Source organism: Gasterosteus aculeatus, chromosome 7, assembly GCF_964276395.1.
Source record: "Gasterosteus aculeatus chromosome 7, fGasAcu3.hap1.1, whole genome shotgun sequence".
NCBI classification, from domain to species: Eukaryota; Metazoa; Chordata; class Actinopteri; order Perciformes; family Gasterosteidae; genus Gasterosteus; species Gasterosteus aculeatus.
Genome location: NC_135694.1, coordinates 14,678,791 through 14,700,871, shown reverse-complemented (window position 1 = coordinate 14,700,871; position 22,081 = coordinate 14,678,791). Strand labels below are relative to the sequence as shown.

The 22,081-nt window shown below is 41.1% G+C and overlaps 1 protein-coding gene across 3 annotated transcripts in view; it reads right to left on the bottom strand.

Moving 5' to 3' along the window:
* ntm (neurotrimin) overlaps window positions 1–19,774 on the bottom strand; it is a 310,919-nt gene extending 291,145 nt beyond the window's left edge. For 2 of the 3 annotated variants that reach the window (XM_040180349.2, XM_078107339.1), the window contains exon 1: window positions 19,574–19,774. In XM_040180349.2, the coding sequence (XP_040036283.2) occupies window positions 19,574–19,634 (61 nt within the window). In that variant the 5' untranslated portion in view covers window positions 19,635–19,774. The remainder of the gene's footprint in view (window positions 1–19,573) is intronic. The other variant, XM_078107338.1, reaches the window with a different exon arrangement.
* Between the last annotated feature and the right edge of the window lie 2,307 nt (window positions 19,775–22,081).

Here is a 22,081-nt window from a genome sequence, read left to right as displayed (position 1 = left end):
GATTTTGAGAAACGTTTTGAGTTATTATTATTATTAGTTATTATTATTTGAGAAATTGAATTTTGGCAAAATGGACTAGCCTGCCACATCATTTTTTTCACTTTCTTATTTCCATCAAAAGATGTGGCATCCTTTCGTTCCTAAGACTGTACATATCAGTATAGGTATCCAACATCATTTTTTTCACATTGAGATCTGATGTGTTTTCAAAATGTTCCTTTAAATTTTTGGAGCAGTGTAGTTCCAACAATGGTGAAGAAAAGAAATAATCAAATACAAAGAAATACAGGATCGAAGTGCGCATGCGCATGTTGCACATCATGTACGTCAAAAAGCACAACTCAGGTATGCCTTTGCACGTAAATAGGTTTTGCAAGTAATCATCTATGTTACGTATCAAACATGGACCAATTCAAATCGAGGTATTACTGGACATTTGCGCGGCTGACGTCACTACACCAGCTATGTTGTAAGTGTAATCCCCGCGAAATTCCAAGTGAAAATGACGACGGTGTTCGCCGATATCACAGATCTGAGACAGGTTTTACAACACTGTGATTAACGTCTTCACGAGGAAAGAGCGGCGGGTGGATTTTATGAACAAATACTACAGATTGATGTGTCAGAAACTATTTCGGGCTTAATATTGAATTGATAATTGTGGTTGAATGTATGCTGACTACAAGCCACTGTTCTTCATATTCAGTTGAGCAGTGTATGTTTTCATTGATGCTGACTGACAAACATAATTGGCCGTTGCAATAATTAAGCAATAATGTCCGAGAGGCTGGACTGGTCATCAATAAGGTTACAACTGGTTGCAAAAGCTAACATTGCCCGAAACAGATGCTGTTTGCGGTCTTTTTTTTGGGCCAAATCCTAAGCGATAACTACAGGTGTGTGTGTGTGTGTGTGTTGCGCGTGTGTGTGTGTGTGTGTGCGCGCATGCCCGATCAAACGAGAGAGTAGTATTAGTGATATGTCATCCTAATTAAAAATGTCCTGATTTCGAGAGTGTTCGACTTGTGCGTAGCAATTACTTTTTTGACATGTTAGCCTAAACAACAAATCAGGTAATCTGGCTTTCATAACCCACTGCCTACCCTCTTACTGACATAACCGCACGTCACTGGTGCTGCAATGTTTTAGTACCGATTCAGTGGGAGGGGGGAACCCCCCCAAGCCAGTCACATAGTATCTTAAAAGTCTCAACAAAGGAACGGTGGGAGGGATCCAGTACCACAAGGCGAAAAGACGTTATCGCCATGATGCAGTAAGCACCTCTCTGTAGCTTTGTCTGTACGGCTTTCATTTTGTCTGACAAGCACCACGATAGCACACCAAGATCTATGACCTTAACTGGCCTGCTGAGCCAGGTGGATATGTGTTTGTTTGTGGGGTTGTGCATGTGGCAGTGGGGTACTTTAAGGACCCACTCGTAAAGCTACTGTTGCAGTGCACTGGGTCTGCTTGTTGCATACAGATGTCCTGAGTGCAATCTCAGTAATTCAGTTCCTTTTGTCAGAGAGAGGGAAACAACAAGCACTGCATTCATTAGGACCTTCAAAGTAAGACCCAATGCTTAAATTGTATAAACAACCACACGGTAAACAAATAATGATCATGATAAATATGTGTGGACATCCTAGTAATCTTCTTCCACTTCTCATTTTGTTATCATTCATTCTTGTGGATTAAATAACAGAACTCCATTGTGAGTCGCTAGCCAAGCTAACACTTTGCAAAACGATTATTCAAACTGGTATTTCCAACTGTAAGAGAAGAGAGGTATGGCTCAGTTTGGGGAAGAAAGTAAGAAATGGACTGCTGACAAGGGGGATTTACGAATTGTTCAGATGGATGGTAGATAGAAATGTCTTCTCCATATAAGCCCTTCTGACAATTCAAATAAATCTAGAAATTCTTTAGCCTATTTCATCGTATCCCTCAACTGCTTTTAGTTACTCAACACACTGGATTAGCTTTGGAGCAATAAGTAATTCTGTCCTTAATGTGACAAGTCTGTCATTCCTATTTTATAATTGCCCAGTGTATTCAGTTTTAGTGATTTTGCTTCACTCCAGCTCTGTCTGCAAATACTGTTTGCATGGTAACAAACTCTTACTGTAAAGCAATATTTTAACATCAGTTATGGAGAAACAAGCAAATCAAGAAGAAAAAAGGGAACAGCAGGTTTCTATTCAAGCCTGAAGAAGGCCTGTGAGAAAATAATGAAAATATATTGATCATACTTTGTACTGTCCTTCAGCATTTGGGAATATTTGCTCGTATTTCAAAGATGATACATATTTGTTATTCTGCTCAGCACTTCAATCAGTGTTTTTTAACGTGCAACAATCTCAGTCTGGGAATTCAGCATGTGCACAATTCCAGCTTATTATGGTTTATTATATCATCATTTAAAACGTGTTCCACTTGCAAAACAAAATATTAACACCAATGACAAATCTCCAGTGTTTAATTTTCAGGACTGGGAGAACACTTTCTCCCAGAGCAGGTTGGATCTGAAGACTGTACTGTAATGCCAGAAAAACAAGCTTCTCTTTCTCTCCTTTCAGCTGTATCTACAAATGACAATCTCTTTTCTATTGTTGCATTAATACAGCTTTAGGAAATAAAATGCAGCTTGGGAAAAGAAAATGAAACACCTTCAATTACGTCACATTTTATATACAACTAAATAAAACAATTGTCTGTCTGGGACAAGATTGGAAGGCGGAGGGAAGACGGAGAAGAGGGAAGGTATTAATGTATGTTCTTCTCCCTCTGGCTTAAGCTGGGAGTAGTGATTGCCAAGTACCACACTAGAGCCACTTGTACCGTGTCCCCTTGATGGAAGCCTGTGACAGGACTTTACAAATTCACTGTGAGCACATTGCACTGGCTGTAGGAACTCACATCTGTGAGCAGGATAAGACTTTTGGAACTTAGAATGTGATTAGAGTTATACATATTTTTATACCCTGTGTAGAATTTGATGCCTCCCCTACGGCATGCTGCAGGGGGTTTGTGGGGGGGTTTCATTTAAAATAACAACCACTTAGGGGTCATTGTTAATGACAACTAGCTTACTTGACTTAGTTAAGCAAATCAAAGCAGACACATGTCCTTTTCAACTAGAGGGTTCTGTATGGAGTCCGGTGCTCCTGGTATAGGGTTACCCTTGGCAAAGTACTACCAGGCAAGGGGCTAGAGTAAGAATGGTTCAAAAGATAATGGAAGACTTGGAAGAGGATAGGAGAAAGCTCAGGCTCTCATCTGGAGCCAGGCCTAGATGAAGGGCTTGAAGGGGATTTGCTTTTTCATTGTCTTTTTGAACCATTCTTAGTCTGATGCGGAGTGACGCGGGAGCACCCTACTCTCAATCCCAATGGCTCACCACCTGTGGGAGCCCTGGGCTGACCAGTACCGATAATAAAGACACAAATATACCTTTAATCTTCTACCCCGACGGTATAATAAGTTCACCGTCTCTTAGACTGCACCAACCTTGATATAAGGCAGGGCTCCCAATTACATGTTTTTGTCCCTCTTGACACATTTCAAGACGCTTTTCACGTTTACGTGATGATTGCCGCAAAACTTTATCCCACAAGCTAGCGAAAATGAGCAAAAAACATCTTTAGAGAGCTTCTTTGGAAAGGGGAAAAGGCCACCTGAGTAGGGATGGGTATCGTTTGGGTTTTTTACGATACTGGTGCTAAACTTATACTTTAAGTATACATTTTTTAATACCAAGGCAATTTTTTCCTTCAAATTGAATAATATATTAACTGTTTAAACAATACTGTAAATATAACTAAATAAAAACACTTGGTTTTTGAGCTTTTTAACTATGCAAAATATATTAACTGTATACTACTTTTACAGTATACTTTGTGTTTCCCCTCTGTAAGAGCTTGAAGTGGATATATTATTTCATTGAAATTTGGGGAATATTAATCATTTAATTTGAGATGTATGCTCCTTGTGCAGGAGCTAAAGATATGTAACATATATTGAAAAGCATTTATGTTGGATTGACTCTCCTTGTATGTCTCAATGTATTGACGTCATGATAACCGCAGGTCCAACACAGAAGAGCTGCATGAGGCACGAGAGCATATAGTTTATCCACCGTGTGATAGAATGTATTATTTATATATTTAGTTAACGCTTTGCTGCGTAAAATAAAGACGAAAAGAATCAAACGATCTGAAGTTACGTAAGGAAATGGAGTCACATGTCTGCAGCTCAATCTGGTCATAGAAGCTAAATATAAAATTGTAATGGGTTGGAAATCCGTTCACAGACCAAGCAAACATTGGATAGAGGGACTTCTACAGTGCCTTTCCCTAGAGAAGCGTACATACATAACTAAAGGGAATTATAAGATCTTTGCAATGATTTGGAGCTCATTTATGACCTTTTTGGAGGGAGAAGACTTTGTTGTAACCCTGTAGCCTATACTGTCTAGGGTACATTCTAGTTCCAGGGTATAATAAGTATCTATTTGTTTTTTGTGTCTGCGGAGAACGCCCAACAACAAATCATGCGACTGATATTCAACATTTATTGTCATAATATTTCAGACATACAAGGAATTTGACTTGGCGGTTGATGCGTAACAGTACGACAATGGACGACAGTGCACGAGGAATAAAATAAAATACATGCTATGGGTTAGTAGTGTAAGGCTATGGGTTAGTTTAAAAATAAAGGAATAAAAGTTAAAGTTAAAATAATTTCAGAATTAAAAAAGTGCACCAGCGAACAGAAAGTAACAAGTGAAAGTGACGTGTGCAGTGAGAAAGAAAGTGACCGTCAGAGTCAGACAGTGGGGCACCGGGCTCTGTTGATGAGCCCGACTGCTGAAGGGAAGAAACTGTTCGTGTGGCGGGAGGTCTTAGTCCTGATGGACCTCAGCCTCCTGCCAGATGGGAGGGGCACAAACTGTTTTTGTCTGGGGTGAGAGGGGTCGGCTACGATCTTTTTAGCTTGCTTTAGGGTCCCAGAAGCGAACAAGTCCTAGAGGGACGGCAGATTGCAGCCGATCACCCTCTCTGCAGAGCGGATGGCACGCTGCAGCCTGCCCTTGGCTGTGGCTGCAGCGTACCAGACGGAGATGGAGGAGCAGAGGATGGACTCGATGATGGCCGTGTAAGAGTGCACCATCATCGTCTTTGGCAGGTTGAATTTCCTCAGCTGCCTCAGGAAGAACAACCTCTGCTGAGCCTTCTTGGTGACGGAGCTGATGTTCAGCTCCCACTTGAGGTCCTGGGTGATGATGAAGCCCAGGAAACGGAAGGAATCCACAGTGGTGACGGGGGAGTCACACAGGGTGATGGGGGAGGGTGGAGCTCAGTTCTTCCTGAAATCCACAACCATCTCCACTGTCTTTAGAGCGTTGAGCTCCAGGTTGTTCTGGCTGGACCACGACACCAGATGGTCAGACTCCCACCTGTAGGCGGACTCATCCCCCCCAGAGATCAGTCCAATGAGGGTGGTGTCATCCGCAAACTTCAGGAGCTTGACGGACTGGTGACTGGAGGTGCAGCTGTTTGTGTACAGGGAGAGGAGCAGAGAGGAAAGTACGCAGCCTTGATGGTCCGAGAGGCTGAGACATGTTTCCCCAGCTTCACATGCTGCTTCCTGTCAGACAGGAAGTCTGTGATCCACTTGCAGGTGGAGTCGGGCACGTGTACCTGGGAGAGTTTGTCCTGCAACAGAGACGAGATGATCGTGTTGAAAGCAGAGCTGAAGTCCACAAACAGGATCCTGGCGTAGGTTCCTGGGGAGTAGGGCTGCAACAATGAAGCAATGAAATCAATAAAATTTGGTTAACAAAAGCGTTGGCAATGAATTTCATTATCGATTTGTTGTGTCGCGCGATTATTACGTCACTCAATGAGTTGCCGAGATGCACGCGGAGCAAAAACAGCGTCGACGCGGAGGAAAGAGCAGCCAGCAGCGCCGGCAGTTGTTGTGAGTCACATGACGCAGGCAGAAACGTCTGTTCGACTAGTCTTCCAAGGTGTGCGAGCGTAGGGGGGATGGACGCTACGCCATGCAGGACACGTGCACAAAGTTGTGGAGGAAAATACGGGACAAAAGCCACAGTGGCGATGCACGGGGCAATAAAGTCTATGATAAATAAATAAACAAACCAACGACTTCCACACACAAAGACGTGACTCTCTAGGTTGTATTCGACAAAAACACGTTACTCCACCTATTGTTCTGGCGGTGAATTGATCTGCAATTGAATTGAAACGAGTGCGTCGACGCAACGGCGCAAACGCAGAAGCATGCGCCAGCCTTAAGAAGCTTCTAATGCATTTATTTTTTAAATGCCATTTTAAATTCATCTCATAGCACTTGGTTGTTTTTTAGCTGTAATTAGATGGCGTGTATACATTTACTTCACTTGCACTACAATATTTGTGAGTTTGTGCGTCTGAGTGTAGTATAGAGAACAAGTTCTGACGTTAAAACAAATCCTGTTAAATTTTCTAATTTGTATTTTTCTTTTTAGAAATTATTATGTTCAAGGGGCAACCTGTACTTTCTGAAGTAGTTTTGCAAAGTGAGTTTGCAGTTCTGTTTTAGAATAAAGGGTTGGAATTTAAAGATTTTTGATGCTGTTTAAAAAAAAAATCAGATTCATCTATTAATCGAAGAAATAATCAACCGATTATCAAAATAATCTTTAGTTGCAGCCCTACTGGGGAGTCCTATGTACTGCGTTCTACTGCGTTGTGTGGGAGTGCGTAGACCGTGGGGGGGAAAAGCAGCACAAAAAGCATGCAGCATGATGATGCATTACACTATTTATGATATGCCTCTCTTAATGGGTTTCAGCTGACATGGAGACATAGGAGTCAACAGATTGTGGGAGGAAATCAGACATGATGAAACTTTTAGCCAATCAGCTTTAATACAACAACAAACACCGCAGCTACTACCATAAGAGTAAATAGCCTGTTTAAAGAGTCAAAACACAGGTTTGGCAAGACGGTTAGATGCCAAACGACTGTATTCAGAGAGGCTCCAACAGCAGTTCTCTGCTGACGACTCTGTATCTGTCTGGAGAGGCCTCAGACTGATCATAAGATACAAGCCCAAAGACCCCTACTCCAGGAACAACCTCCACCTAGCTAACAAGCTGAATGACAGAGTATCAGTCCTGAATCCATCCACAGCCTTCACACCCCACAGTCACACCTTCCCAGCAAACAAAATAGAGGCCTGTGCCTCCCAACAATTCCCCACATCCTCCATCACATCGACGCCTCTCTCTATTCTGGAGAGAGCGCAACGCTCCAAAGACAGTGGAGATGGTTGTGAATTTCCGAAGAAGCGGAGCCCCACCTTACCCCATCACCCTGTGTGATTTCCCCGTTACCACTGTGGAGTCCTGCCGTTTCCTGGCCTCCATCATATTCCAGGACCTCAACGGGAGCTGAATATCACCAGGAAGGTTGAGCATGTACTTCAGCATGCCAAAGTCAATGATGGTGCACTTCTACATGGCCATCGTCAGTCCATCCTCTGCTTCGCCATCACCGTCTGGCACACTGCAGCCACTACCAAGTACAAGGGCAGGCTGCAGCGTGTCATTCGCTCTCCAGAGAGGCTGCAATCTGCCATCCCTCCAAGACTTGTCTGCCTCCAGAAATCTGACAAGAGCAAGAAAGATTGTAGCCAACGCCTCTCACCCTGGACTTTTTGAGCCACTTCCCTCTGCCAGGAGCCTGTGGTCCATCAGGACCGTGACCTTTTGCCACAGAAACATTCTTCCCGTCATCGGTTGGTCTCATGAACCAAGTCCATGTCCCCCATTGACCCAAATACTTCGTCCCCGGAACATTTGCACAGTGGTTTCTCTCACATGTTTTAACGTATTTACCTTATCCGCTCATACTGTTTTAATTTTGCTTGTATATCTTAAACTTGTTTTACTTTCTTATTGTATTCTTCTATCACACCAATTATCAAGGCATATTCCTCTATGTGTAACATATGTGGGAATAAATGGCTGGCTCATTAGCACTAAGACCCCAAACGGGTCATTTTGAGTGGAGCTGTTTTAAGCAGGCTGAAAAATGTGCCATTAATAATGATCTTTATGGTAATTTGACCAAAGTAAATTTTAGACATTTCATTCAGACCTCAAAGAACTATATCAACTTGTGGTAAAAGGGCAAAATATGGCAAAAAATCGTTTTTGTCATATTTATGGATTATCTTTTACATTTCCCCACCACTAATGAGCCAAATCGACGTCTCTGAATTTTTGTTTTTTCTGTTTAGACTGTCGCTGATCCATGATAGAAAGAGCGAAGGAGGTCCGTTCATGGTAGAGGGATCCGTCTGCCATTCTCCCTAAGGTGTCTTCCTTTTTCTACGCGTTTGTTTGGGGAGTGGGGAGTTTTTCCTGTGCAGATCTGAGGGTTTTGGGTTTTTAATTTGTGATTTGTGGCTTGACAAAATAAAATGTATTTAATCTAATTGTTTTGGAATTGCAGAAAAGTGCTTTGACTGAAAATTTTAGACTCTCGTGGAACCAACGGGCTTTGTTTTTGACTTGACATTACCATATGAAATGACGTGGAACATAAACAACATACGAGAGACTTTTAGAGCATACATATGATGGATGGCTTATCTATATGAAAAGTAAATGGGTTTCTGAGCGGTTTTAATTCAATTTAAATTTAGTTTTATAGCCCAAAGGTCACATTGACCAAAGTAAAAATTGACCAAATTGAATCAGTTGAGTACAGGTGGACATTTATGCCAAATTTAAAGAGATATACTCTAGCGGTTCCTTAGACATTTTGTTTACAGAGTAGAGTTTTTTAACAGTACCATTCAAAAACATGATGAGTGTTTTGACCTTAGTTCAGGAGTCAGAGAGCAGTCACCGATTTTAATGCTATTTTTTGGAAGTGGAGGATTCCTGCAGATTTGGAAAGTGGCCTAGATAAACCAGGGATGATCATTAAAACTTAATATCAGAAAAGTAGTGTATTCTAGTTTCTGGCACCCAAAGCAGCTATAAGAAGGCAAAAGGGGCCGTTTTGCCTGAATGAGTATTTAGTAATAACAAGGCTAAGACAATGGCTCAGCAGGAATTACAGCAATAGGATTTTGATTAATGAGAAACATTCATTTTTGTATTGACCGTTAGAAAGACTATTAAGATTGCAACTCAAGCGTTGAGCATTAATTATAATGCAGGCCTACATAAGCTTCCATGAAATTTAATGAGCATCGTAAGGTCTGAAGCAATGCAAGGAGCTTTGTAGAGAATAAGGTTGTAAACGAAGTCCTGAAACAGTCATGCACACACTAACAATATTCTATTGTCTAATATTTATTCTGACAAAATTTGTTATGTGTTTCTCCCTCAATGCTTCCAGTGTATTAAAGAATGTTTTGTAAATATCCATAGATCAACTCTGACCAAATTAAGATAATGCTCTGGAGGGTAGAGGATATTCAGATGTAAAAAACTGTGGTAGCACAAGCAGTTATTATTAAAAAAAACATACATATTGTGAACAATCCCACCTCCTTCAAAAAAAGTTTGTGTAAAATAGTTTAAAAAGAGGCCGAGATGATTCAGAGAACTTTGAGGCTTCAGGATTATTCTTGAAGAGATGCTGCTGATGAGAATTTTTTTTTAAAAATCCAAAACCACACCACACCCACCCAGATACCAAGAAGCAAGACCCTGCTTCCCAGACACAAGCTGGGGATGCTCTACATTATAATACAGTGGCTCATCTCAGCCAACTGATATGTCATAAATATAAACCAACACAGGGAGGCTGTGTGAATGATATTTGCTTTGTTTTAGCAGCTGAATCATTCACAACTTAAACCGCAAACAGAAATGCAAAGCTCTGCCTTACCTATCAGCCCCTTGTGAGAGCTTGTATGTCCTTTCAGGGGTGCTTTAAGTTATATTAGCTCTATCGATCAAGGTTAGGGGAACAATTAAGATGACATCAGCATGCCGTGGCCTTCCCCAGTGGGACATTTGCAATTAATACCTCAATGGACGGAAGCCTTGTGCCACCTTTGTTTGCAGGTTGGAAGTTGGTCAAAGAACTTTGCAGCTCCACCACGAGGAGGAACAAAATGCCAGCTATATGTCTAATGAAGACCTGCACTCAAGAGGCAGGAGTCTGTTTCCTACTAGCACACTCTGAGAGTCCAACACAAAGGCCTGGGCCAAGGGGGCTTCTGGCACAATCAATGAAAGCACTAATTAAAATATTATCTCTTATCCTTTACACAAATGCCCAGGCAAGCCCCCAATAATTGCACACAGATTATTCTGCAGACCACGTGCTCACTACACACTAAATCTGCCATCTGCTCCAGAATCACAACCATACCCCAGCACCAAAGCACAAACACTCCCCAAGTGTGAGACACTCCCCCCGCCATTAATACAAGTGTCTGACCAGTTGACCTCCTTATCACGGCATTCAGGGGTGCTAACGGTTTATTACTGAAACTCCTCACCTAAATTATATATCTGTTTCCTTCTTTTGGTTTCAAACCCGATTAAAAAAGAAGACATGGATTTAAGGAGGTAAGTTAGGCCAATTGCATCAGGAGGGAAAGTTGTTACACAGCCAGTCCCCATTCTAGCCACAACGACTACAGGTAAGCTGAGTATAATGCAGATAATGGGATTCCCACATTATGTCAGGGTCACTAAGCGGAAGAACACAAAGTAGAATACAAAGAAAGAAACAGACAGACATCACAGGATCCATGAGGGGGTTATTGCCATTACATTGCATTTATTATGAATTCTGCTAAATATACTGTTGTTTCAAATGTGATTCCTCCCTGGTCACTCACTCGCTGGCTCCGGATTTTACTGATACCACACACCATTTTCAACGTGTTCATATGAGCAGCTCCAAAACTCCCACGGAGAATGCCAAAAGCTCCGGCGTCAATCAAAAGCCCCACTGCAGTGATCCAGTGTCCAGGAGGCAACACTATTACTACACTGTAGCTTGATCTTGATTCTCACAACTGCTCCAACACGTGTGGCTTTGCTGAAACCACAATCAGTGCTCAGCCTTCCTGAGAAAATACAAATGGTCCTTTACTGTGATTCTATTGAGACTCCTTTTCTCAACTCACATGCCATTTCTATCCACTGCATTCTGTTTTTCTCCTTGCATGTCTATATCTTTTCACTACTTACATACATACATACATTTTTACCGAGGGGCTTGACTCTCTAAAACGAGTACAAGCAAGTAAATTACTTTTTTAAGATTTGTTACAGTAATTATCTTTTTTAAACGCATAACGACTGTTTGAATATCTATGCAGTAGCGACTTGTGACAATATCTCTAAATAATTTTTTCAAATGACCATCTTGACCGGTGGATTTTGTGTTGCAGTAGAATGCACAGGACGAAGCACAGATCTTTCCTATACGACTAAATATCAGCACTTTACAACTGTAAGTGGTGCAGTCAGTTTCTCTAATAACACACCATAGGATTGGAGAGGAGAGGGTTAACATACATGTATCTGCACCAAGCAGGAAGGTTTAAGAATGGTTCGTATAGTTGGTGTTATATAAATCGTATATTAAACATTGAATTATTGTATTCTTATTTCTTCCAGATGGATGAACAAGCCCCTGGATGGATTAGAAGTGACGGCTCGATCGGTGTGCTGGAAGTCACTACATGCATCCATTAGAGATTTTAGTCAGTTTGTTAGGTCACTTTACTTGATGCATGGGTTCCTCGAATGCAGCACATCTCTTCACAAATGACCAAAAGAACCCGACAGTATTAATAGGTAAAAATTATTTCATGAGCTGATGACAGACTCTGTAAGCTAGCTTTGATATTATACAGTATATGCTTCACATGAGCTGTACTTTCGACAAAATAGATATGAGATAATAAAATCCTAAAAAATAAAAATTAAATAAAAAAGAAATAATTTGGTTTATTTGATTCCTTTTGTATCCTCCTCCTTGATACTTCCTCATTCTGATTACATTTCCTGTTAAACTTCATAAAAAATCTCTTGTCGCTTTCGTAAACCCTACTGTCTTTTGTTTAAAAGTTATAAACAAAAGAAAGTGCTGTGATACGGCCGAGTACAGACTGCGATATTGATCCTGATGCCCATAATTGTAATGTAGCGAGCAATTTCACAACAGCTGGAATGGAATGTGAACGCTGAGTCAGAGATGCAATGTCATCTTTTATTTCTTCCAGTAACTGTTATATTGCACGGCTGATTAATATGTGAAGCGTAATGATTTCTTGTTCACTCAACTGAAAAAGTTGGATCCTTGTCGAAAAATTCCTTTAAGCTTGTCTCCTTGGCCTATGTCGCCGTCTGACTCGGATGACTGCTGTCATTTCACCAGGAGGCTAGGAAACCCGCATTCTTTAACACCTGCTTTTAAAAGACGGAGATTTTTCACCGCAAAACGGAGGTGCGTTTTCACTGGCGGTTTCTGTACATACCGCAGAATAATTGCGCATTTTACGCATCCCCTCCCATGTCTTTATGAGAAACTCGCACTTCCCCCTTGACCCTCCCGTGAATCCATATGCATGAAAGTGCAATTTGCCCTTTTCAGTTTCCGTGACAAGCAGTCTGCGCACCTCCTGAGATAGGTTGTTTTCCTTGCTTGTCAATGCCAATGCAACTTCCATATTAAAAGCCTTGAAATTTCACTACTGCAAATTGACAGTTGACCCCTACTGAGTGTGAGTAAATTAATCAGGCTTCCATTAAACTATACAGCAAACTTTCAGACGGGCAAATGATTAATTTGTGATAGGAATATGTGAAAATACCATGCACACAGGGAAAAATAAGTTAACATATAACAACATTGTATTTCTTAAAGTCTGTGCCGCTTTATTCTCATTTGTTTGGTAAGAAAACCCTAAATACATGGATTGGCCTCCCCTAGGGGCCCACTCCAACATTAACAAAGGATCCCTTAAAGTTTCCCACTCTTCAACATTCACAACCAAATTGTCTGCTTCCCTATAAAACTAATAATAATGATAATAATAATGTTGAAAATAATAGCAATAATAATAATAAACAATGATCTGTTCCACTCATTTTTACCTAATAAAACAAAGGCTGAATTTGACACTGATTTGTCAGTCGTCACTGCACAAACACCAGTGACAGCCCTATGAACCAGATCGCTCAGCCCATGCTATCACCAATAAAGTTCTTCAAAGTACACAAAAAGACTTGCAAGCTTTGTTTTAAGGAAAATACCAGTCAGCCTTTTAGGCCTGTGCACACTGCTAAGAACATTGTGTTTCAGATGTGTTTAAAAAAGGATATCTAACAATATATAATACCAATGCATTTTTGTTTATAATTATCATTTACTTGATAACAATATCTGTTGTGGGGGATTCTGGGAGATAGAACATCATTGTCTGCTGAGGCGCTGTCCATGGTTTTAAAAGGTGAGCAATTGATTGCTTAACACTAAAATAATTGACCCTAATCCCAATGAAAAGGCCTGAACAACAATAGAGTTTTCAAATAGACTACAGGATACCCAATCAATTTCACCCATCAAAGCTCTGGTTTGGCCAAAGTAAAACTGGGCTCGCAGATTGATCATTATTGATCCAAACAATCATTGCAATAAGTAAAAAACATCTGTGTGGTTCTGTAATATGCATATGAAGATGACCTCTCACCTAAAGTAGACAAAAACAAACAACAAATAAACAAAGCGGGAACCCTGCAATCAGTCCCAGATTTACACGATGCGATCTGTGAGGCTGGACACAGTCCCTTTACGATGAGAACTAATAAAAAAAAGAGGGACCACCTGTGAATTAACTGAATGTCTATTTAATGAGTAAATGTAAAGGATTATTATTCACATCCCACAAAATTCATCCTGTAGTTCGCAGCTGAATGCAACTGATTTATGCCAGTCAGTGGGGTGCATTCTGGAAGTAAAGGTCAATGAGGCAGATTCAGCTAAAATGCATCAAAGGAATACATTCCATAGCGCATCTCATGGGCAATTTACATGACGTCCATTTATTTGTTCTATGTCTACCTGTCGGCCATCTGCCTGCTCGGCCAGCCCATTCTGCTCCAAGCTTTGTGAAAATTTGCATGCAGACACGGACCAAGAGTTTTCAGAGCAACAGCTTTGCCTTTTTTTTTTGCTTTGAGATCCCTGCTAGGTAGCTGTAGCCCTGCAATAATAGCCATAAAAATTCCATCAACACTGATCTCAATGTCTTTAACAAAAGGCTGCATACAAGCAGCACAGCACGGCTCCGTACCACCACCCCAATCCATCTTTGCTCTTTCACCTGGTCATCCAATAACAGCTGTTGCTCCCAACTTTGATGCTACCGGCTATAATTCTTGTATTTGGCTGACACGGGCTGATGGAGGAGGAACGGTGGCACAATACACAGGCCTTCCAGGGTCTCAGCCACAACACAAGAGTATGCGCTGCATGCTGGCAACACAACACTGTCTTCTTCTCCCAGCCACATACAGAGACAGAGGGAGGGAGGAAGCCCGCTTAGACAACGAGGCTGCCTCATTACCAGTGTTTATCTTAAGCCGGATTAATACTCCAGAAAGAAACACTCTTCTTTTCTTTGTCAGGAAAAGAACATGTGCTCCTTCGTTTGGGGCAGTTTAATAACAGGCAATTTTGCTGTGTTTGTGAAGGTTTGCCTTTTGTTCCGTGAACTTTTTTCTTTTTTGAGAAAATACAACAGTACGCTGATGTCAGCTTTTGGTGGCTTCCCATCTCACATATCATTCGGTGCACATGGAGATGATCAACGGCTGAGGTTCAGATCCCTTCCTGGTTCTGATGAAACCCTTTGAAAGTTACTTGCACATTTCGATCTACTGGCAGAGGCAACTGGAGGAGCGTTTGCATTAAAGCAGGAGGTGCTCTCTGTTTGAGCTACATGAACTCTACGGCCTCACTTTGCAGAAAACATTTTTAAAAACTGCACAGCTCATTCCAGGCACACGTTCTTGTACCGCTGATTTATTTTCTCATTGATGTGTGTCAATTCTGCCATAGGGGTGCACACTGCCTGTGCCAATAAATAACAGAGAATTATACAAGACTGCATTCAGTGAGAAACCTTGAACAGGTTGACATTTGTTATTTCACTACGCATGAGAAAGCCAAAGGACAATGTGACACTGTGCTGTGTTGATTGTGTCCTTGAAATTATTATGGGACACAAAAGAGATGAACGAAAAACTGAACAGACCTTCTTTTTGGACATGGCATCTCTTCCTCCAGTGAGCTCACACAGCCCCACAGCATTTAGCCTGCGGCTCTTCCCCCCGAGGTGCTCCGAGCACTTATTGGCTGCCATCCCAATGTTTGCTGCTTCCTGCCTCAGCCAGTCAGCGTCTCCAGAACCCGCCATAGATGCTTTTCTCCACCCCACCTGCCCACTGCCCACCTCTGCATATCTGTATTCAAGCAACAATATCCATATTTCTCTACTGAACATTTTAAGTTATTAGATCAAACCACGAGAAGAGCTTCTATATATTTCTGAAATAGACCCTCAGTCCTGCGTGTAAAAGCAATGATAAACGCATATTTGGCAGCTAAATGCATACCAATAAAAAGAGCCAATAATAATTACTAAAATGATTAGGGTTTGGTTCTGATCATTCACGATCAGATATCTGTTTCGAAAAATCACCCGGAACCAGAGTTGTAATGCTATATAACCTATCCACAAACTTTTATTTTACAGAAAAGAAACGTACAATATATAATACAACGTGCATTGTTTTCCCTACCATTAAAACAGGGCCCACCCCCAACCCTGAAATAGTGTGGGAAAAATTGTATTTATTATTTTAATATTTATTATTTTAATTATTAATTAAATTAATTAGTTATTAGTTATTAATTAATTAGTATTAATTAGTTTCCCACGCACGGCAGTTCCACCCTGACACAAGTGTGAATATATGTGTGCCGCTCGCAGCAGCAGAGCAGAGAGCACCAGCGAACTGACTACCCCCCCAACCCTGCGCTTGGACGAACCGTTTCCACGACTACTAATATTACTAATAATGACTAATAATATTAATATCATGTTTTCAAATAATTTTATTTGATTCATTTAAACTGGTGTCTGCACTTACATGCTTATTATTATCAGAGAATGTTTGTTTGCAAAAGAAACCTCAGATGAATTGTCTCCATTGAATTAAGCCACAATTAAAGCAGCAAATGTGTCCAACAAAAAGAGGATTGTCTCAACTGACAATCTTTAATATGGGCAAGCGGTGTTATTGTCGACACATGGATTTCTTTTGCTCCCTGCGAAGCCTTAAAATTACCCACACAATTATTAATAACCACTTAGTAGTTGGTAATGTCCCAAACGAGTCAGAACATGGCTCCCCCTGCAAAGAGAGCAGCCCTGACATGTGATGTGTGGACAACTACACCCCGGAGTTGAAAATGGTTCACTTTTCTAGTCTCACACATGCAACAGGCAGCCGTCACTCACAGCGAGTTATCAGGAGAGACGTGCCCTCACGTAGCAGACTGCTCACCTATATACAGCCTAACACGAGTAGCCTTAGCGTAGCTTAGCTCGGTTGACCAGACGTCCTACCCGGGCACATTTTTTAGGTCTCGAAAAGAGGAAATGTCCAGGTAAAAGAGGACGTCTGCCTTGTGTGGTGTTATACTTGCTTGATGTTTGACTGTGTTTGGAAAATTGTTGACTTGCTAGTTTAGCCGCTAGACATCTCGTTAGCAAGCTTGTCATAACACGCTCGGACATTGATGCTAGTATTAAGTGCTCTCGCGTCGGCTTCTTTGTAATGTTATTGTGATCGGTCCAGAGTGAGATGTTGTCGGGTGTCACAAGGTCAGAATGCACACAATTGTACCAAATAATACACACTTGATGCAATAGGCTACATGCTGGTGGAGCCTTAGGGTGGATCTCTTTTATTTTTCGTTAATAAAATATGAATGTGAGAATACCAAACTCTATATGCAAGTAAATTAAGCATTGTTTATCCCACAGACAGTCAAACAGATGCCAGGTAAAAATGGGAAACTTACAGTTTTTGATTTATTACTATCATAGATAAATATTCCAGTTTCGTATTTGTGGTATCGTATCGTAAGTATCGGGTACCGTAATATTTTGGCAAGTATAGTATCGAAGTCATAATGTTGGTATCGTGACAACTCTAACAAAGACACATGTCCATCAGTAACCAACATGGGGTTAAGGACCCGGCTCTCCACTGAGCCACAGTGGATCCCATTGTTATGGTTACGTCACCACAGCACGAGAGCCGGGCAGGCAATACCATCCCAGAGTTACTGACAGCTGAGCCGAAGGGCATATGTTTATGGCATCTAAATGCAAGTTAAGAGCAGAGTCAGAAAACAAAAAAAAGAACACGGCGTATATTTTAATAAAAATGAATAGTGTTCAGTGACCCCATGAGAAGACAATATGCTGTACATGTTCATGTTTTGAGTGGGGTACATTTTTTTCTCAGTTAAGTGATTTGAGTACAGTTTAATGCAGATACCTTTTGAAGTAGTTGTAATCGCATGTCTTCTGCTCATCAATATGGCATGCATGTAGGTACACCGCAAGTTGTATTTACAGCTCTATTTTTACATTTTCAGGAAAGAAAAATGCGTGTATTGTAATATATTGCAATTTGTATTGTAATAGAACGCAGTTTATTCTGTCGTGGCACACCTATCGCGATTTGTTTCATATTGTGAGACGCTTGCCCTTGATGTCAATGCTAGAATAAGGCAGGAGTACAACCCCTGGTAGTAAATAGGCTGCTACTGGTCTCGCTTTGTAGAAAGTGTTTCCCTCTTCACCTTCTCAGATTCATCTGATAACAGGCGCTTCTCTCCCACAGTTTACGTTCACAACTCTCAGGTTAGCTATGATATGTTCTTTTGTTCAGTTTGCTCTTAGCAAAATGCTCTCTGGTGATGTGGCGTATGCTTAGGGCTTTTATTCTGAAAGGTAAGAATGAAAGGAGTAGATGTATTAATTGTATACCGCCACTTTAAGTTGCCAATAATTGTAATCTTGAAAAACTAACCCTGGTTGATGAGGAGGTTCCATGCTGAACAGAGATAGGATATTATCCACACACAACACTAATAATAAAATATTATCTTCATTTATCAGCTATTGTCTCTATTCGTTCATTCCATATTCATTCCCTCCATATTTTCTTTTGCACTGTTTGCACTGCATTTGTTTTCTTATCAAACATGCTGTACCCTGTCTGTTGCTGCATGACCCAATTTCTTTCTGGGAACCATTTAAATTCCAATCTAACACATTTGTGATTCTGCAGGAGATTTGATGATATGCAATTGCTTTAGCGCATTTTTGGTGTCATCTGGAGAATGTATGGGACTTGAAATCCATTTTTTTCCAGTTGCAGTAATGTGACTCAAAACCAAACGCCTTCCCCTTTCAGTTCAAATGCAGTATTTTTTAGTAGATCGTTTGTAGAAGTTCTCGTTCACATTGGTTTCTTGCCAGCAAAGGATGGCTAATGATATATAGTACATTTGCTAATGATATATAGTACATTACGGTACAATGGTGGGAGTGTCTGTTCATTAAAACAAGTTTAAAACACTTATTCCATCTTTCTGTGACCACAGAGACTGAAATACATAATGAAGTTGAAAAGTGCAGAGAGCACAGTCAGAAATAGCAGTGCTCCTCTCTCCTGGAGTTTCTGCTGCATCTGGTGGAGCTTGATGGACAAGAGGTTTAAGGTAAGTAGGATACACAACGGGTATACAAAGGTACCAAAGGTATTTTCTGCTTTATTTGAATGTTTTCAAGCACACCTCAGTCTCGCCACAATCGACTTGCTCGATTGTCTTTGGCTGTCAAGTGTAAGAAGGTCAGAAGGACTGAGCCCTGCTGCCCGGGAAAACACGGCTTAACTTGGATGGCCTGACCGCGCAATTGATTATGTGGATTAAGAATAAATACTTAATCAACTTTGCAGCAAAGACCTTCCGTCAGTGAGATGTACCACGACTCAAGATGATCCGCAGGCAGCAATGAGCCACTGGGGCAAAATGCCTGCTACATTGAATGCAAGTTCTGTCAAATAAAGAGCCGCGCCGCGCATGCTACACAGAGACCAATAATACTTTTCTGTTTCACTCGCAGAAACACAGAAACCAACGCAGCACTGATAATGCTGAGAATGAGCATATCAGTTCCAAATTAAAGTTCCAAAGGACATATTGCAGCCTGGTGTGAAAAACGCATCGAGGACAACTCCTCGGACATTTGGACAGTCGAGCCTCTGGCCGCTCCTTCACTAATCGCTCCCTTTGAGCTGCGGGTAACGTGACGAGCATCTCGGTGACCAGTGCAGGCACTTAAAGGGCTCAACTGACAGGCGCTTCCATTCCAACAGAATCGGATATGCGAGGAACAAGTGCGAAGGAGGACGAGATCCATCTCTTACCTTGCTCCATCAGCAGGACGGCCATCCCGACCAGCATGGCCCAGTAAAGAGCGTTCTTCATGGTTATCGACCGGCTGTCTGTTCGTCTGGAAAATCCCGAAAAGTGTTCTTCTTCCAGTGCGCGATGCTGCTCTGGGACCGTAAAGCACAAGCAGCGCAGCTCAACCACGTCCCTCCTTCGGCTCAGAGGTTATTGGCAGTGGTGCTGGAAGAAAGCGGGCGGACATCAAGCCTCGACATCCGGTTTACTATTTTTCAAATTAAGCACACAAACTGGTGACCACATCCCGTACCTTTGCGCGAGTATCGCTGGCACTTTTAGTTAGAAGAAAATACAGAGCTACTTCCTGTTTTAGTATAAAGCCAGATTAAAGTCGCTATTAGCGCCGACTTCTGCCGTGAGTATACTGTGGGGCGTCGTGTGTAAAATGTCGCACGTTCTAAAATCCTGCTCAGTTTTGGTACATTTAGCATTATCATATGAAAAAAAGCACAACAATGTTCATATGTCACCTTTTCAAACATTTAGAGATAAATTCATGAAATAACTTTTCCAAGGATAATGTTTGTCAGTAACACAAAGTTTTTAATCATATAAATGTTTCATCTAAATGTACATGTTAATGTTAAATATACATGTTGAATGTTACATGTAAATGTTAAATATTCAGTCTACATGTCAGACTTGACCCCCCAATATTACAATATTTACGGTAATTCACACAGCAAGACAAAATGGAAAATCCTAATTACAATTTTTTTTTAAAACAAAAAGATCAAACAAAGGGGGAATCGTTGAGGGAAAAATAGACACAGACATCCTTTGACCAATCAAAATTAACTTTGTAAATTTTGAATCAGGGACAACAACATCATATTCATTTCTGACATCCTGGACACAGATCACATCAGATTGTATATGTGATCTGATGACCCATGAACTATAATGGGTTTATGGTGAATTGAGCGTATTTATTCAAATTTAACTGCTGCTTATTTGCATGGTCATCAATAGACCATGAATGAGAAAATCAGACAAGATGGGGAATAGCAGCATTTTCATCATTACACGCAGGAAAGGTACAGGGAAAACCGGAAATATGTGAGGACTACCATGCAGGCAGGGGGGGATGCTCAAGGGGCGTACCACTGGATGAGCCCAGGAAGTTACAGTCAGATTGACTCGCTGCAGGTCAAGAGGAAAAGCCTGAAAGGATTCAACATCAGTTCATCGCGGTTCAAAAAAGGCTTGCGCATCCCTTGAAAAGACGGAGGCCGACAAGCGGTCACAGCAGCCCCATGACTAATGTAGGTGGGGTCCTTTGCAGGACTATAGTAGCAGCGTACATAGTGCCAGGCAGGTGTACTGATAGGCCCTTAATGGTGCTCAAGGACCTGCCCCTTTGCCCTGGATTTGCTGGAGCCCAGTCTTATCTTCATTCATCCATATTTAAGAATAAAAATTATTCTTTCTGTCATCAATTTCCCGCAAATGTGTTTTGATATCTGACAAGGCATTTGTTTGAGTTCTTGTGAGAATTTCGCCCCGACGTGCTCCGCGGCACTCACAAGCCGCGCCCCTCGCCTCCCTCATCATCCTCCTCAACTTAGTGGTTGTGCAGGGCTGAGGGCCAAACGACTGCAGCATCAGACAAACAGGTGACAAAGGTGTTTGTGCATTCCCCCTGACATTGTTTGGTGATAAATTAACCACAACATTAGTGCCGCTGAAAATATTATGTCACAAAAGATAAACAAACAAAAAACTTTTTTGCCTTTTTGAAGTTGCAAAAATAGGACATCTACTTTGGATAATTCTCTAAATTTGTACGGTAAAAACATTTCATTTTTTGTAAGAGAGTAGTCAGAGAGGTCTTTAACACATGTACATTGGTCTTTGTGTGGAATTTTTGGGAAAAATGTTTTTATTGCAGCTCAAATATGGAGAAGTTATCTTTTTGAGATATGGAACTTAGATATGGGATATGGGACTTTTACTTTGGAGAAATCTCTAAATTTGTATAGTAAAAATCTTTCATATTCAGCATGCTAGTAGTCCGAGAGGTCCTTAACATGGGGACATTGGTCTTTGCCTGGAACTATTGGGAAATTAGTTTTTTTTGCAGTTCAAATATGGAGAAATGGTGTTTTTGAACTTGCAATTATAGGGCTTTTACTTTGAAGAAATCTCCTAATCTGTACATTAAAAATAGTTCATTTTAAGCCTGCTAGTAGTCGGAGAGGTCCTTAACACACGTGCATTGGTCTTTGTCTGGAAGTATTGAGAAATCAGTTTTTATTGCAGTTCAAATATGGAGAAATGGTGTTTTTGAACTTGCAATTATAGGGCTTTTACTTTGAAGAAATCTCCTAATCTGTACATTACAAATAGTTCATTTTAAGCCTGCTAGTAGTCGGAGAGGTCCTTAACACACATGCATTGGTCTTTGTCTGGAAGTATTGAGAAATCAGTTTTTATTGAAGCTCAAATATGGATAAATGGTGTTT